At 41.0% G+C, this 18,656-nt stretch overlaps 2 protein-coding genes across 3 annotated transcripts; one reads left to right on the forward strand and one right to left on the reverse strand.

Annotated features, from left to right (window-relative positions):
* Window positions 1-386: 386 nt before the first annotated feature.
* Window positions 387-5,489, forward strand: LOC139583821 (acyl-protein thioesterase 1-like). The gene is made up of 7 exons (XM_071415348.1): window positions 387-942; window positions 1,232-1,263; window positions 1,401-1,466; window positions 3,157-3,204; window positions 3,297-3,367; window positions 3,492-4,120; window positions 4,279-5,489. Exons 1-6 carry the CDS (start codon window positions 841-843, stop codon window positions 3,572-3,574), a joined length of 402 nt encoding a protein of 133 aa, XP_071271449.1. The 5' UTR covers window positions 387-840; the 3' UTR covers window positions 3,575-4,120; window positions 4,279-5,489.
* Window positions 5,413-13,919, reverse strand: LOC139583820 (regulator of G-protein signaling 20-like). 2 transcript variants are annotated; one of them, XM_071415347.1, is made up of 6 exons: window positions 13,372-13,919; window positions 11,626-11,718; window positions 11,347-11,507; window positions 8,632-8,715; window positions 8,144-8,378; window positions 5,413-7,920 (listed from the first exon to the last, which is right to left on the reverse strand). In XM_071415347.1, the coding sequence occupies exons 3-6, from the start codon at window positions 11,502-11,504 to the stop codon at window positions 7,726-7,728; spliced, it is 672 nt and encodes a 223-aa protein (XP_071271448.1). In that variant the 5' UTR covers window positions 11,505-11,507; window positions 11,626-11,718; window positions 13,372-13,919; the 3' UTR covers window positions 5,413-7,725. The 2 variants fall into 2 exon arrangements, with proteins under 2 accessions (XP_071271448.1, XP_071271447.1); XM_071415346.1 differs by lacking the exon at window positions 11,626-11,718 and having other exon boundaries at window positions 13,372-13,914.
* Window positions 13,920-18,656: the final 4,737 nt, after the last annotated feature.

Raw genomic sequence — 18,656 nt, forward strand, 5'->3', positions numbered from 1 at the left:
TTTCACTGATTTTTGGAACATCTAGATTTCCTACAGCTTGATTGGATTATAATATTGTCCTATCCATTGTGTTTACCAGTTAAAGAATGTGTGCTGCGCTCGCTCTCTGCCAAACTGATGCCCGCGACTACGTAAACAAACTGTACCCACATAACTATCGCAAATCATTCCCATCCAAGCATACATCGTCAATTCTGTTGTTGAATGCCAACTACGTACGTTGTATGCAGTGGCGGTTCTAGCTTGTATGGCTCCCTTCAGCGCCCGTCGCACTAACTAATTTTTTCAGACATTTGGAACACAAAAAATAATCATAACATTTAAAACTATATAAATATATATATAAAAATAAGACTCATAAATATCAAAAAGACGTAACAAAGACAAATCGAAACAAATTTGTGTTGATTTGGCACTCGAGCATCAATACATTATCCATCCCCCAAAACTGAAAACCAAGAGTCAAGACTAAACCAATTCACCTTGGTGGTGTACAGTACTGTACAAAGTTAGAGGTGCACTATTTGATAGATTCCCCCACTCTCCCTACCTCGGGATTCCAGTGGGGAGACCTGAGGTCAACCTACCCCCACCCCCGTCCCCATCTCGTACTTCTGAGTGGGAGACTTTCCCAGGCAGTAGCCTGCCTAGCTTACAAACTAGAATCAGGGCGCCCACTCCGACAAGGTTAATTGACCCACAGTCCCACACGGTGACATGATATCATTGACGTAACGTGCAAATGAGCGATAGAAAACCGATCCTGCAAATGTCACCATTCCGATTTTTTTTTATGTCGGTGCCCCGCACCTGGCAAGATGCCGCCCTGGGCGGCTGCCCATGTCGCCTAAACCTAAATCCGCCACTGGTTGTATGTGCGGTAATAATATGTCATTGCCGTTGCCTGCTATTGTACCTGCCGCTCGGAAAGCTACTGCAGCGGTGAGTGAGGGATGTTTGGCAGCGAGCATTGAAGGCAACATGCATGTTGTTACAGACAATAACTTGCTCTCACATTATTGTCTCACATACGTCTGTATTCCCAGTAAATGCCCCCCTAGTGGGCTGCTAGTATCAGTTGTTTTAGTGTAGGGCTGTAACAAAAGCCTGCACAGTAGCTTGCAGGTGGAGGGTTGAACACCCCAAACCTAGACCTACCAGCCATTGACATTGACGCGTTGTCAATAAAGCTAACCACATTGTGTATTTCTGTATTTCTTTTGCATTACAGGTGATATTTCTTCATGGCCTGAGTGACACTGGGTATGTGCAGTACAGCTCATTCATTTCATCCCTCATTTTACTCCTACCACTCACAATTGACTCAAGAGTTATCTGTCATATTATTTCCATTTACTGTAGTCTTAAGCTCATAAGATGTCTTTTGCTTTTGTTCATAGCAATGTCTGGGCAGAGGCCTTTGCTGGGATCCAGACACCACATGTGAAAAACATGTGTCCTCACGCGTGAGTACCTCTGTGGACAAGCACAGCTCCTGTATTTGGAGATTGTTGATGATCGTGATTATTGATTACAGTTTGTTAATACAGTTGAAGTCGGAAGTTTACATACACTTAGGCTGGAGTCATTAAAACTTGTTTTTCAACCACTCCACAAATTTATTGTAAACAAACTATAGTTTTGGTAAGTCGGTTAGGACATCTACTTTGTGCATGACACAAGTAGTTTTTCCAACAATTGTTTACAGACAGATTATTTCATTTATAATTCACTGTATCACAATTCCAGTGGGTCAGAAGTTTACATACACTAAGTTGACTGTGCCTTTAAACAGCTTGGAAAATTCCATGGCTTTAGAAGCTTCTGATAGGCTAATTGACATCATTTGAGTCAATTGGAGGTGTACCTGTGGTTGTATTTCAAGGCCTACCTTCAAACTCAGTGCCTCTTTGCTTGACATCATGGGAAAATCCAAAGAAATCAGCCAAGACCTCAGAAAAAAAATTGTAGACCTTCACAAGTCTGCTTCATCCTTGGGAGCAATTTCCAAATGCCTGAAGGTACCTCATTCATCTGTACAAACAATAGTACGCAAGTATAAACACCATGGGACCACGCAGTCGTCATGCTGCTCAGGAAGGAGACGCGTTCTGTCTCCTAGAGATGAACCTACTTTGGTGGGAAAAGTGCAAATCAATCCCAGAACAAAAGCAAAGGACCTATTGAAGATGCTGGAGGAAACAGGTACAAAAGTATCTATATCCACAGTAAAACGAGTCCTATATCGACATAACCTGAAAGGCCGTTCAGCAAGGAAGAAGCCACTGCTCCAAAACCGCCATAACAAAGTCAGACTATGGTTTGCAACAGCACATGGGGACAAAGATCATACTTTTTGGAGAAATGTCCTCTGGTCTGATGAAACAAAAATAGAACTGTTTGGCCATAATGACCATCGATATGTTTGGAGGAAAAAGGGGGAGGCTTGCAAGCCGATGGACACCATCCCAACCATGAAGCATGTGGGTGGCAGCATCATGTTGTGGTCGTGCTTTGCTGCAGGAGAGACTGGTGCAATTCACAAAATAGATGGCATCATGAGGAAGGGAAATTGTGGCTATATTGAAGCAACATCTCAAGACATCAGTCAGGAAGTTAAAGCTTGGTCGCAAATGGGTCTTCCAAATGGACAATGACCCCAAGCATACTTCCAAAGTTGTGGCAAAATGGCTTAAGAACAACAAAGTCAAGGTATTGGAGTGTTCATCACAAAGCCCTGACCTCAATCCTATAGAAAATTTGTAGGCAGAACTGAAAAAGTGTGTGCGAGCAAAGAGGCCTTAAAAACCTGACTCAGTTACACCAGCTCTGTCAGGAGGAATGGTCCAAAATTCACCCAACTTATTGTGGGAGTTAAACAATTTAAAGACAATGCTACCAAATACTAATTGAGTGTATGTTAACTTCTGACAGACTGGGAATGTGATGAAAGAAATAAAAGCTGAAATAAATCATTCTCCCCAAGTGGTGATCCTAACTGATCTTAGACAGATAATTTTTACTTGGATTAAATGTCAGGAATTGTGAAAAACTGAGTTTAAATGTATTTAGCTAAGGTGTATGTAAACTTCCGACTTCAACTGTATATGCATTTATTAAACAGTGAAAGTATTTTCTTTTCTTAAAATTTTTCAGTCCAATCAAGCCTCTTACATTAAACGTGGGCATATCCAAGCCTTCCTGGTAAGAAGTCAAGTTTATTTAAATTTATAAAAAGAAGGCAATATCAAAGAACAGTAGCCGATTTGGGTTAATCACTTCCCTCTATGTTATAGGTTTGACATCATCAGATTGCAAACAGATGCAGAGGAAGACGAAGCTGGTATTAAACAGGCTTCAGAGAAAAGTGAGTCTACATGGTTTAGATGTAGCTGCACTAGGGCATACAGTATGGTAATGTTTTAAACTGTGTGAACCTGAGCTTGATTCTATTTGAGTTTGATTTCATTGAGTGCTGCCTGTCTTCTCAGTTAAAACGCTGATTGATCAAGAAGTGAAGAATGGAATAACATCCCACAGAATTGTTCTTGGTGGGTTTTCTCAGGTAGACTAGCCCATGACAACAAAAAAACTGTAAAACAACACTGAAGTGTACTAAACTCAGTGGTAAGACATAGCGATAGTAATGATTTATGTGCTTTGGTGTATACAGGGTGGAGCGTTGTCTCTACACTGCTCTCACGACCCAACAGAAGCTGGGGAAAGTGGTTGCTCTCAGCTGCTGGCTCCCTCTACAGCACACCTTCCCTCATATACATAAGATCCATTCTATTGTTTTGGAATGTAAACAGTCTATTAGCTTGTTACTTTACCAAACCACACAAATCAACAATGGTCAAAGTAAATTCCCAGACATCGACAAAATCATTCTAGAGACTTTGCAAGTCATAGCTGATTTTAAATATAAGCCTAATGTTGTCCTTCTCAGGCGTCGGCCAACTCTGCCAACAAGGAGATACATGTCCTCCAGTGCCATGGCGAGGCGGACCCTCTGGTGCCCGTAAAATAAAATAAAATGGAGAAACTGAAGACCCTCTGTAACCTATCCAACATCACCTAAAATACTTATCCCAGAATGCCTCACAGTGCCTGCCCTGAGGTTAGTATGGTTTGTACAGCAGCTGTGTGAATTCTGTAATATGGTTGAACTTAGAAGATTGGCACTTTTTGAAGTCTTTAAACATGCATACTAGAGTTTATATGAAATTATTGTATTATATTTTGTGTAGTAATACTTTTCTCTCTTGCGTCCAACAGGAAATGATGGATATCAAGCAGTTTATTGAAAAACAGCTTCCTCCAATCTAAGGGTTAGACCTACTGCCATTAGAGCTCATTGTAGGTGACTCCTGTGATGCTCCATAGACTCTCTGAACCACATATCTCACTCAATATAACCTGCTGCTAACTCTGACTGTCAGAAACATAGTCAGGGACAGGCCTTAGGGCTAGCTAGAGACAAGCCAAGGAGAGGGACACCATAACTTCAAACAATTGTATTCTCTGCTGGAGCCTGGTGGAATCTTTTAATATTTTAATCTGTTGCCAGATGCCAGTACTGTTGTCGGTGTAGCTATTTGCTATTGAAAAGCCATCTCTTCCAGGGAGTATTTTTTTGATTGTATGGTTTGAAAATATGAATCTTAATATGTTGATTTGTTATGGGGAAATAAAACCCTGATATACAGTAATCCCTCGTTTATCGCGGGGGTTACGTTCCGAAAATGACCCGCGATAAGTGAAATCCGCGAAATAGAAAACTTTTTTTTTTTTTACAATTAGCAACTATTACATGTATACAAATACAGTGACTCACGTGTAGGCCGTTTCACTGCTCTTCAGACTGGGCCGCTGCATCCTGACTGCGCTCTGCAGTGTTCTCTTCTTCTGAAGCCCGCGGTGCAGGTGTGTTTGTTCGGGAGAAGAGCATAGTGATAGGCAGCTGTTGTCGCTCTTTTTTCTTCTTTGCAAAAAGATCCTTGTACACCGACATGCCACCATCGATTACGTTGGAGAACTGTAATGAACGGCTCATCAAAGGGTCCCATTCCTCAGCTACTCGCTTAAGTTCAGTGGCCATTCGCACCATGGTTGCTAAGCGACCAAGCGTTAGTCCTTCCTTCCTTCCTGGCCAACTTAATGTAAATTTGCCAAGCTGTTTTATGTACGTACACATAACTGCACGAGACGACAAAATGATAGCACAATTCGTAGCATGTTTTGATACAAGAAGCGGGAGTGAGTTTTTAGCGAATCAGAATGCAGAGCACAATGCACCAAAAAAAAAAAAAAAATGCATTATGAAAATCCGCGAAATAGCGAATCCGCGATAAGTGAACCGCGAAGTGGCGAGGGATCACTGTAATGCAATAGTAAAAGAAGACGACAACATATTAATTATTGTGCTTTATTTGATTTGTAAGAATTGAAAGCCATTTTCTGTTAATTCAATACACAAATACAGTATATGAATGGTCACATACTATTTATTTCATACATGTATGTTCCTGTTTATGTTTTGACTGAGAAAGAAATAGGACTAAATTAGCATCACAGTATTCATATCACAGGCAAGATCTTTTTCAGGGTATCAGCTCACACTGTACGTAAAAAGTTACTATTCTTTGAGAAGAGCTGAAAGCACCACAATTTAATATCAAGTGTGTTCAACTGCTGCACCATTTTTGTGATATTTTATTCAAACTGCAGTACCAGTCAAAAGTTTGGACACACCTACTCATTCACCTACTAATTTTTCTTTATTTTTACTATTTTCTACATTGTAGAATAGTAGTGAAGACATCAAAACTATGAAATAGCACATATGGAATCATGTAGTAACCAAAAGTGTTAAACAAATCAAAATATATTTTAGATTTTAGATTCTTCAAAGTAACCACCCTTTGCCTTGATGACAGCTTTGCACACTCTTGGCATTCTCTCAACCAGATTCACCTGGATTGCTTTTTCAACAGTCTTGAAGGAGTTACCACATGTGCTGAGCACTTGTTGGCTGCTTTTCCTTCACTCTGCGGTCCAACTCATCCCAAACCATCTCAATTGGGTTGAGGTCGGGTGATTGTGGAGGCCAGGTCATCTGATGCAGCACTCCATCACTTTCCTTCTTGCTCAAATAGCCCTGACACAGCCTGGAGGTGTATTTTGGGTCATTGTCCTGTTGAAAAACAAATTATAGTCCCACTAAGCCCAAAACAGATGGGATGGCGTATCGCTGCAGCATGCTGTGGTAGCCATGCTGGTTAAACGTTCCCTGAATTCTAAATAAATCACAGACAGTGTCACCAGCAAAGCACCCCCACACCATCACACCACCTCCTCCATGCTTCACGGTGAGAACCACACATGCAGAGATCATCTGTTCCCCTACTCTACATCTTACAAAGACACAGCGGTTGGAACCAAAAATCTCAAATTTGGACTCATCAGACCAATGGACAGATTTCCACTGGTCTAATGTCCATTGCTTGTTTTTCTTGGCCCAAGCAAGTCTCTTCTTCTTATTGGTGTCCTTTAGTAGTGGTTTCTTTGTAGCAATTCCACCATGAATGCCTGTTTCATGCAGTCTTCTGAACAGTTGATGTTGAGATGGGTCTGTTACTTGAACTCTGTGAAGCCTTTATTTGGGCTGCAATTTCTGAGGCTGCAGAGATTCTATGCAGCAGAGATACCTCCGGGTCTTCCTTTCCTGTGGCGGTCCTCATGAGAGCATCACCATAGCACTTGATGGTTTTGAGACAGCACTTGAAGAAACGTTCAAAGTTCTTTTGTATGTCTTAAAGTAATGATGGACTGTTGTTTCTCTTTGCTTATTTGAGCTGTTCTTGCCATAATATGGACTTGGTATTTTACCAAATAGGGCTATCTTCTGTATACCAACCCTACCTTGTCACAACACAACTGATTGTCTCAAACGCATTAAGTTAACTTTTAACAAGACACACCTGTTAATTGAAATGCATTCCAGGTGACTACCTCATGAAGCTGGTTGAGAGAAAGCCAAGAGTGTACAAAGCTGTTATCAAGGCAAAGGGTGGCTACTTTGAAGAATCTCAAATAGAAAATATATTTTGATTTGTTAAACACTTTTTTGGTTACTACATGATTCCATATGTGTTATTTCATAGTTTTGATGTCTTCACCATTATTCTACAATGTAGAAAATAGTAAAAATAAAGAAAAACCCTGGAATGAGTAGGTGTTCCCAAACTTTTGACTGGTACTGTATGTTGAAGTTGTAGTGGTAAACGATCTCATGCCAAGGCACTTTCCCATGTCTTCTTAATATTAAGTGAAATTAGATTTCATAAAAAATAACTGAAAATACTTTAAGTCTGACAATAGAACTACACACCAATGCAATGCTAACAGATACAACATGCTTTCCCCTCATAAAACTATAGAAAAGTGCAATGTCAAGTGCTAGGCAATATAAAAATATAAATATATTTGGAAACATCTTGCAATCTGAATTGGAATACAGCGTATGTTCTTGCTCGCTTTGAGGATTTTGGAAAGCCAATATTTAAGGTAGTAAACAGTAGTTACACCTTAATTTAATATAGACATTTTTGTAAATAGAGCCTATTGATCAATCAACATGTGAACTGTAACTGAAAGCTGGACCTAAGATACACAAGTGTCATCTAAAAGCAATGTGTAGAGTGATTGATGGAGAATGAAAGTCTATGGCTCTGTGGCAGGTGGGGGTTCTTCCAGGTCCTGCAGTAAATCTGCATACGCTGTAGAGTTCATGTAGCGTGGGTATGAGTCTCTCTGCATCAGCGTGTAGATCTGCTGCTGGGCGTCCTCAAACGTGTGGGACGTGGGCTCCAGCATGTTCTTGTTGATCACGTCTCGAACACGTGAGTCCAAACTCACCTGGAGAAGTAATTAAACAACCAGAGAAGTTGAATAAGAGCAGTAGCGGTCTAATGAATAACTATAATAAGTAGGAATTATGTCAAATCTAGAGTAGTCTTGCTGAAGCAAGCCACGCTAATAATAATACTCTATGGAGAAAGCATTTTAGGTTTACAGCTATAAATGAACACAATTATAGGATACTTCAGTCTCAAGAAAGGCCAAAGCAGTGTAAGCTCACCTCTTTAGGGGAGAGGATAGAAATGAAGCCCTCATAGATCTGTCGTACTTTCTCCTCCACCACAGTTTTGTTGGTCTCCTTTTTGAGCTCTTCGCAGGCCAACCAGAACATCATGTTCTCTTCACTAAACTCTGTCCTTAGGAACTGTCGGAAGCAGCCCCGCCCTGCGGGGCTCTTCATCAGCCTCTCAAACGACATGGTCCACATTGTCGCATCCTCCAGAGTAGGCTTGGGGCTTCAAAAAAGGGACCTTGCTCTTTATTTCATACAATAGATGTAGTTGAGAATGTTTAATGTTGACGTTTCAGCTCTAGCTCTGTATAATTACATATAGAACTCAAAACATTACATTACATATTAGTAATTTAGTAGGATCTCTGTGTCTAGAGATTTTATTAAACAGTCTCAACCATATCCCCTTTTCTTGTTTTTCCTAAACTATGAAGCTAACCCTATAACCCTATATATTTACTGTGTAGTGCTGTTACCTGTCGTCATAGTTTGCGATTCCCTCTGTCCTCCTCTCATAGGTGTTTCTTTGAATCCTCTCATCCTCTGTCATAACAGTCAGACTGAAAAACAGTGAAAAACGGAATAGAAATAGAAAATATACTGTATGTACAATGTAGGGTTTTCGGCTATTGTCAATTGGTGTGGTGGGTAGCAGGCATGTTGTTTGTTCCAAACTGTGAACAACAGTGGTGGTAGGTGCACATGTCCCGGATGCGTGAGTTCTGCAGGGAGGTCTTGTGTAAACACTACTGTCATCCAGTCCTTAGAGATGTGCTGTAGTTAATTTAAACAACTAGTGTAGCAGTCACCTGTAGCCTAATTAAAGGCAGGTGAGAATCCACCACATCTGGGCTCTCCAGCCACACACTGTAGCTCTGCGACAATTAGCACAACTTAATTGAGGTTGATGTGGAGTCAGAGACTATTCCCACTCCCTGAGGTGTGAATTAGCATGCTCTTATTCTGCACACAACAGGTAGTGCTGTCCTAAGAGAGCAGTCAGAGGAAGAGGCATAATCCTTGCTTACGTATACACCTATGACTTCAAAACATAAATGTCCCTGTGGGTTTTGTCCACAGAGACCGTGTGTAGCTGGCAGATGCTCCGTTTTTATGCCTCTGTTTGTGTCCTGTGCAGAGTATATTGTACAGTGCATTCGGGAAGCTTTCAGACCCTTGACTTTTTCCACATTTTGTTATGTTACAGCCTTATTCTAAAAAAAAAAAAATTCTCCTTTCTTACACACAGTATCATATAATGACAAAGCAAAAACTGTTTTTTCAAAATTTGTTACAAATAAAAAAATGAAATACCTTATTCAAACCTTTTGCTCTGCGACTCGAAATTAATTTCAGTTGCATCCTGTTTCCATTGATCATCCTTGAGATGGTTCTACAACTTGATTGGACAATTAAATTGATTGGACATGATTTGGAAAGGCACACAACTGTCTATATAAGGGCCTACAGTTGACAGTGCATGTCAGAGCAAAAACCAAGGCACGAGGTCGAAGGAATTGTCTATAAAGCTCTAAGACAGGATTGTGTCGAGGCACAGATCTGGCGAAGGGTACCAAAAAATGTCTGCAGCATTGAAGGTCCCCAAGAACACAGTGGCCTCCATCATTTTTAAATGGAAGAAGTTTGGAACCACCAAGACTCTTCCTAGAGCTGGCGGAGGTCACCAGGGAGGTGACCAAGAACCCGATGGACTCTCTGACAGAGCTCCAGAGTTCTTCTGTGGAGATGGGAGCATTATGCTGTGGGATTTATGTGGCAGGGACCAGGAGACTAGTCAGGATTGAGGGTAAGATGAATGAAGCAAAGTACAGAGAGATCCTTGATGAAAACCTGCTTCAGAGCGCTCAGGACCTCAGACTGAATTGAAGGTTCACCTTCCAACAGGAGAATAACCCCAAGCACACAGCCAAGACAACGCAGGAGTGGCTTCGGGACAAGTCTATGAATGTCCTTGAGTGGCCCAGCCAGAGCCGAAATTGAACCCGATCGAACATCTCTGGAGTGACCTGAAAATAGCTGTGCAGCAACACTCCCCATCCAACCTGACAGAGCTTGAAAGGAACGGCAGAGAAGAATGGGAGAAACTCCCCAAATACAGTTGTGCCAAGCTTGTAGCATCATACCCAAGAAGACTCAAGGCTGTAATCGCTGCCAAATGTGCTTCAACACAGTACTGAGTAAAGGGTCAGAATACTTATGTAAATGTGATATTAAAGTTTTTTTTGTAAAAATTTGCTAACATTTCTAAAAACCAGGTTTGTCTTTGTCATTAAGGGGTATTGTGTGTAGATGGATGAAGGAAAAAAACTATGTAATCCATTTAGAATAAGACTGTAACATAACAAAATGTGGAAAAAGTCAAGGGTTCTGAAGACTTTCCGAATGCACTGTATGTAGGTTGCTCCAGATTAGAGGCGTCATGTCCATAGGGGGCACGTGCCCCCTCAGAGATGTCCTGTAAAATAGAAATAATAAAAATGCGTTTCATTCATAATACTACTATCCACCTAGCAATACTATGAAGTTGGCTTTAGCTAGCCCAGATAGGTTCCCAATCTCCCAACCTCATAACTAGATACCAAGAAGCCATTGCAGGCTATCAATCAAGTAGCTATCTTGTCTAACTATCTTAGCTGGCATGCCGGCTGTCGGTGGACTTTAGAAACACAAGAAATTACTAAATGCACTGAATATGACTCACATTCCTTTCAAACTTATACCCAGATTTGAGCATATTTAGTTTCTTTAACAAAATAACTACAGAGGATACAGACAGCTCAATAGGTATGCTTAGATATGCAGAAAAATAAACATATTTTTGACATAGAATTAAGTATAATGATTATGGCTCTTGATTGCAGGAAAGACCGTTTCAGTTGTTTGAAAAATGCAAAATTCTCCAACTTTCTGTCTGGGGGCTTAGTCCCATTCCAGACCACTCCCCAGCCATCTTCACATACTTGGTGCCCTCTCAGATTTTTGGGGTGCATGATACCCCTGCTCCGGAGTGCAGAGTTTTGGTATAAGCATGGTATATATAATGTAAGGTAGCTATGGGTTACGTCCCAAATGGCACCCTATGGGCCCTAGTCAAAAGTAGTGCGCCATATAAGGAATAGAGTGCCATTTGGGACACGAACCCCTACTATGGATAGTATAGTGGTACCTACCAGGAGCAGCTGCAGCAGCAACACCAGCAGAAACAACAGGCATTGGAGGTGTTGGTGGGCATGTTCCCCATCCTGTGCTGTGATTGGAGGACACTGGCCGCGGTTTCCTGGTGCATTTGCATCTGTCTCTTGCGCATCTCCAGCCGCTCTGACCCCATGGGCTGCAGACCAAGACACACAACACCACGCTAGGTTGTAGGTGAGACAGACTCACAATACTGCAGACCCCCCCCCCCCCCCCCCCCCCCCCCCAAATACAATACAGCACAATGCACTCACTTAGGCTATACAACCTGGACACTCAAGTTGGTTCAGATAATTCCCACATAGAAGGCAGGCATCAGTCATCCATCTGTATACTTGACTCCATATCTTCTTGTAGATGACATTGAGGGAGTGAAAAATATGCCATTTTAAAGACTTGCACACAGTGGCGGATTTAGGTATAGGCGACATGGGCAGCCGCCCTGGGCGGCATCTTGCCGGGGGCGGAACGGGGCTCCCACACACATTTTTTTGGAATGGTGACATTTGCACGATCGGTTTTCTAGCGCTCATTTGCATGCCACGTCAATGATATCATGTTACCGTGTGGGACTGTGGGTCATTTAACCTTGTCGGAGTGGGTGCCCTGATTCTAGTTTGTGAGCTAGGCAGGCTACTGCCTGGGAAGGTCTCCCACTCAGAAGCACGAGATGGGGAGGGGAGAAGGGGTAGGTTGACCTCAGATCTCCCAACTGGGAGCCGGAGATAGGAGGAACCGGGGAATCTATCAAATAGCGCACCTCTAAATTTGTACAGTACTAATGCAATTAGTAAAATCAGACACACTACAAAATGCTACCAAATAAACCACAATTCATTCATAATACTGTGAATATATAGTTTCACAGACATATTGTTGCATTTTTTTCTGGTTTGTGTGAAATTGTTAAGAATAATATTAAACCAGTCTGCACACCACCAAGGTGAATTGGTTTAGTCTTGACTCTTGGTTGACAGTGTTGGGGGATGGGTAATGTATTGATGCTCGAGTGCCAAATCAACACAAATTTGTTTCTATTTGTCTTTGATACTTCTTTTTGATATTTACGAGTCATATTTTTGTATATTTTTATATCGTTTTAAATGTAGTGATTATTTATTTGTGTTGTTCCAAATGTCTGAATAAAAATTGCAGTTAGTGCAGATTGGTGCTTTTTGGGGGTGGGGGGGTGGGGGGGGGGGGTCGCCCAGGGAGCCATACAAGCTAGAACCGCCACTGCTTGTACAACAGCTCGAAACCACGGAAAAATAGTAGCCTACTGAGGGAATCCCCACGGCATGTCGTCACATCAGCTCGAGCGCGCATGTCTTGCGGAATGCTCTGACCACTTCAGCAGAGCAAGAATGATCGCTGTGCGAACTTCTTTTCATTGTCAAAGCTATAACTTATTATAGCGAGAAATGTAGTACCAGTTGGCTATGCAAAATACCGTCATTGACATTAATACATAAACATATATAAGCTATATCTAAGCTATTAGACGCCTATTACCAAGCCTAACATTCGCAGGATCAAATCATTTTAACGCGCTCTGGGTTGAGGAATGCATGGGATGAGAAAGACGAGGCGTTGCTGCCTCCATCCAAGCATCCTCAGATACAACACATATGGAGACTTGGGGGTTAGAGCGCTTTTGTTTTTTACCATTTATATTTGTTTAATCAATATTGAGAACATTTTAAACGAAATACTGTTTGCTGACATACAGTATAATAACGCATAAGGTGTATTTTACTTTCAAGATGGAGAATATGGCATCTAATGATCTGATGCAAATTATGACTACAGCAGCAATAAATAAATGACCATTCAATTCGGTAGCTATTTCCAAAAGATAGAACGAGATTGTCAAGAAACCATGCTGGCAATAATTATCGAGTGTCCATCATTTTCCATTTAGATAGCTGATGTTGAATCTAATTCAAATTTTAGCATTCAATTATATTTCAAAGAGGAAATTCCAATGTAACTGTACTCACTGTGTCACCATGAATGCCAGAATACAGGTGATTCTTGCCTCAATCACAACCGTCTGCACTGTGTTGCAGTTCGTTTGCTCCATGCGCATGCGTTTTGTTTGAGTGCAAAAAAAATATGTTCTGCAGCTGAAGCGTTGAAGGGCAGACCAGCTTTTACTGGAGGCTTCAAGCAATGTTTGATGATGCTCTCATAAGCTCATCTGTAGCATAGCCTACTTCACAACCACTGAATGAAACCTATACATGATCCACCCACCATGAGTAGCTAGGTTTCCATCCAATTGGCGACAGATTTTCATGAAAATATTCTAAAATCCACATGTAGAAAATATGCGCAATTTAACCACCACTAGTGTTGTCACCAAACGGACTCGTTCCAGATACAAATCAGTGCGTGATGACATAGTGTACACAAAAATATTTGTTTCGCTTCATTTTTCATTGTACCAAATAAAATGTCCATCGCATTTTCCAAAACTGTTGCGTTAAATAGCAATAGCCTTCTCTGGTTTTGGCACGTGCGCTCTAGGCAACAACAGATACGGCGCGGGTAGGCTTAGTCTACACGATGAGTATTTGTCAAACAGCAGTCAAGCATCGATCTGATCATCATGTCTCCAGAACAAGACCCTCGATATTTATCAGAAAAGAGCATCAAGCTCATCACATTGCACTTTCACAACCCTGTGAAGTTCATCATCATTTATTTAATCTGTAGCCTGATAAACTGCATGGTTTCCTGACAGGTCGCAGTGGGAGGAACACACAACATGTATTTTATTTGTATTTATTTGTTTTACCACACAACATGTCATCATGTGACTACATGTGTACTTCGATATGATGGTTATTGTATCAATATTTGCGCATGAAAGCGTTCCCTCCTACATTTTTCGCATAATTAATTTTACCGACACAAATAGATCCCACCTTGTCTAGCATATTTTGTTTTGTAGACATTTGTAAAGTGTACCGGTACATTGTATGTTTCCATTATGCCTGTCATGACATGTTTTATCCAACATATGCGCATAAAAATGTTGGATGGAAACCTGGTTAGTGATAGAGATTTTATTCTATAAATTCATCATCAGGATACAGTATAACCCCTCTGTAATTCACATAAAGACCACAAGATGTCACCAAACTATTTTCCCAAAACGTACCCTGGCTGTCACTGCTCATGCTCAACAAAACATTTTCTCCGTGTTGTCACAACTTTTGGAGATACTTCAAGAAAACGATTTTGTGAGAAGTTGATCACAGTTTTTGAAAATGTGAAAAACTTTTAGATATTTTCCAATGAAGTTAGATCTATATTTGTTTTTTAAATATGCAAGTAGGAAAGGCTTAAAATAAATAACCCACTTGTTTAGAGAGAAAATCTAGATACTTTTTGAGTAAAGTAGTAATATGTTGGATGAGTGTGTTGAGGGCAACTAGCCTTTTAGCAATTTTACACAGCATTTTATGTCATTTTGATGGATAGCAAGCTACGTTTTTAAGAGAGAGCTTTTCAATTGGCGTCTCTTCCCCTGTTTTCAGTCACAGGTGGGGACTGGATTAGGTGTGAGCAGTGTAGGAGGTGGGCTCATGAGTTGTGCTCCAATTTGACTGGGGATAGCTTTATTCGTGACCTATGTACAACTTAGAATTGTGCAATAGCAGAGCATAAGAGAGCTGCCACATCAATGTTACACTGAGTTAATTAGTTAAGTTATTGTTATTAAATGTTATATTTAATTTTAGAAGTTATATTATATTCCAATAAATACATTTCTTTATGAATTAAAAACAACTTTTGAAAACCTTTTGCTCATGAATGTCATTTTAAAGACTGCTGGGATTTAAAATCTTGCATTATTTAAATATGATTTAGTGCAATTGTACATAATGGAATGTACGGGAAACGAACAACAAAGAACAAAGAAAATTAAAAAAGAGGGACTTTACATCAAATCTCCTCATAGTGAGGTTAGTAATGGTGACATGTGCAACACCATTCCCCCCCATATTTTATTTAAATAATTAAAATAAGACAACTAGACTTAGCTTTTAAGTATTACTTACTAAATAATTTCTAAATAAAACATGAAATGGATTTTAACACACTTGGGTGAAACCCTTTGCCATAATCTTCTACCGGTGTCAGGTTTTGAAGGTAAGACCCAGATGCAGACTGTGTCAAAGTAACAATGTTTATTACAGCAACATGGGCAGGCAAACAAAAGGTCAAGTCAGGCATGGGTCGGTAATCCAGAGGTGGGGCAAAGGTACAGGACGGTAGGCAGGCTCAGGCAGGGTGGTCAGGCAGGAAGGCTCAGGCAGGGTGGTCAGGCAGGCGGGCTCAGAGACAGGACAGGCAAGGGTCTAAACCAGGAGGGTGAGAAAAAGAGAGACTGGGGGGGAAATTAGGCACTGAGATAAACCGCTGGTTTATCAAGACGAACTGGCACAGACAGATAGAAAACACAGGTATAAGTACCCAGGGGATAATGGAGAAGGTGGGCGACACCTGGAGGGGGGTGGAGACAAGCACAAGGACAGGTGAAACAGATCAGGGCGTGACAACCGGGGTAACTGGCACACCCGTGGTTACGGCCTTTTTCTAAAAATGTATTTCATGAAAAAAAAACAAGTCTGAACTGTAGCCATTTACTTCCCTTTATGGTTGAATTGCCTAAGCATAACCTTCATCCATATACCTTTTTTTTCTCCAAACATTTCTTTTTTTGTGTCAGCAATTAGACATTGTTCTCGGGGGGTAGTTACCACCTAGTACCCTAATATGACTATGCAATGGTGTGGGTCATTGAGATGTGAGGTGTTAGAATTTGTGACCCATGTCTTCCATGATACAAGGCCAACTATGTCAGCCAACTCACAGCTGGAAAACAATCGCACCTCCTTGGAGCGCCTGGATTTGGTCTCTCTTTGCGTAACGGCAGTAGGAGCCTACAGCCACAAGAGAGCAGTAGCGATCTTTGTTAAAATGCACGATGCAGTTTTCATAGGACTTGATGGATGCTGTGTAGAATTAGTTTCCGATGGAGCGCGAAGTTAACAGATCTCTTTGCTGCTAATACTAATGCTAAAACACATCTATCAACACGTGTTTCGTTTCCAAGTAGAGAATGGTCTTATCGAAGACTAAGGTAGGCTTAACTCCAAGACAATGTCCATTAGGCCTCTGCCTACGTTATAGCCTGCTTAGGCCTACATAGGTGTATAGTGGTGGCACCCATGCAGCACCAAATGCCAACTAAACTGTGTGGGTTCCTTTGAATTCAGCCGTAATGGACTTTGTCAGAGAGGTGAAAACAGTACAAGCCATCAGTGACTCTCAGCAAGAATAGATTCCTCCATCTGTTACATATCTCTATCCAATAGACCTGGTTTAATGTGATTTGAAAATTGTTTTCTCTGTTTATTGAGCTTGAAATTCAGCAGAAAAAAAGGACTTGTGCTTTTATCCATACATAAGGCGAATAGACGAAGGCTACTCTGTAGTGAAACAATCAATCAACTGTACTTGTTAATCATCTCTGCCGGTTCACTGAACTGTAACAATCCCTATCTTGCCAGTAGCCTATTGCAAGTTTGAGTGTTTATGCTAATGTGTGTGTGCATGTGGGTGTAACTGAATTTGTGTGTTTGTGGGTGTGTGTGCGCACGTGCATGCTTAGGTGCATGCATTAATGCGTGCACACATGTCTCTGTCCAACTTCTTGACAATTGTAAAGTTGGTGTTGCAATATGCAGACATCTAGTGTCTAGGTTTGATGGGGAAAATAATTGGGTAATAGGGTAATAGGGTAACAAGGTTCTTCTAAGACAGATACTGTTGAGCAGATGTTCTGACGCACAAGCACCTGTCCTGAAGGACATCCCCACTGTGTTACACTACACAGCACTTGGAACTGGTGAGGACCGAGCTGGGAGGGTGTTTTATTAACTGTCATCTCAACTTTCTCCTCTTCGCTCCTATTAAGAAGGTCAAACGAGGGCTTTATAGTTTGATAAAATAGCTGTTGTGTGTCTGTCTGTGTGTTTCAGAAGAAGAACATCTATCGTACAGAATATCTTACCTCATTTCACGGTACAACACTCTCTGGGCAGTCGGTCTCTCCCCTGAAGCTGAAGTTGCAAATATGACACTGGAAATATGTTATATGGTTATTGGGAGATATGGCCTCATTCTGAATATCTATCCTCCTCTACTTTATATGACAACTGGGCTATAAAATACTTTCAATTTAACAGACCTCTGTTTCAGGTCTCTCTCTCTCTCTCTCTCTCTCTCTCTCTCTCTCTCTCTCTCTCTCTCTCTCTCTCTCTCTCTCTCTCTCTCTCTCTCTCTCTCACACACACTCTGTCCCTTCTCCTCTGTTTGTGTGTGTGTGTGTGTGTGTGTGTGTGTGTGTGTGTGTGTGTGTGTGTGTGTGTGTGTGTGTGTGCGTGCGTGTGTGTGTGTGTGTGTGTGAGTGTGTGTGTGTGTGTGTGTGGCCGAATAGTAATCTTTTCAGACTGATAGCCTGGTTAATAGGCGAAGCCATTGGAGCCCATATAAGTTATATCTCCTCTGAGAAATGTATTACAGCAGTGTATGTGAGAGTGTGTGATATTTCATATCAAACTATGAGACAGCACATCTGAGTCCCTCTCAGTGAAGATTTAACATTGCATTGAGGGTTGTTTTTATTATGCATATGTGAACTGCCTGTAATGTATTTGACTTAAATGCATATTTGATCATTTAATTTTTCAATAAACCACAAAATCCATGACTTGAATGCCTTGAAATACACATTAGATAAATCCCAAAATTGTCTTGTGGTTCAGCAATATATGGCATATACCTCAGCTATAGGCTATTGTGTTCAAGGCAAATGAGGCCATATATTACTATAACTGCATTTCTGTATGTGACATTATGACCTCATGGTTTGACACATGAATCAGGCGCTGGCAGTTTATGGTTCTTTGAGGAATTCAATTCACAGATAGCCAAAATCAATTGGAGAGATAGTGGCATAAGTGTAATTGTCAAATGTTCGAATATTCAAGTTGTAAAATACGGAACGTTAAGGTATACATTATTTGCATTTCAAAATGGGAAAAAGTTGCAAATTCATAAGCAAATTCAATTCCTATCTCAGAATAACAGAAGATCTCTCTCTAATGGATCATCTTCATTTTCCTCCTGGACAGTAATTGCCATTTCTACATGCTTCAAATATAGAGCAGGGTGGCCTGAGCTGTGCAATGCTGAGGGGAGGCAGTCT

This window comes from Salvelinus alpinus, chromosome 8, assembly GCF_045679555.1.
Source record: "Salvelinus alpinus chromosome 8, SLU_Salpinus.1, whole genome shotgun sequence".
NCBI classification, from domain to species: Eukaryota; Metazoa; Chordata; class Actinopteri; order Salmoniformes; family Salmonidae; genus Salvelinus; species Salvelinus alpinus.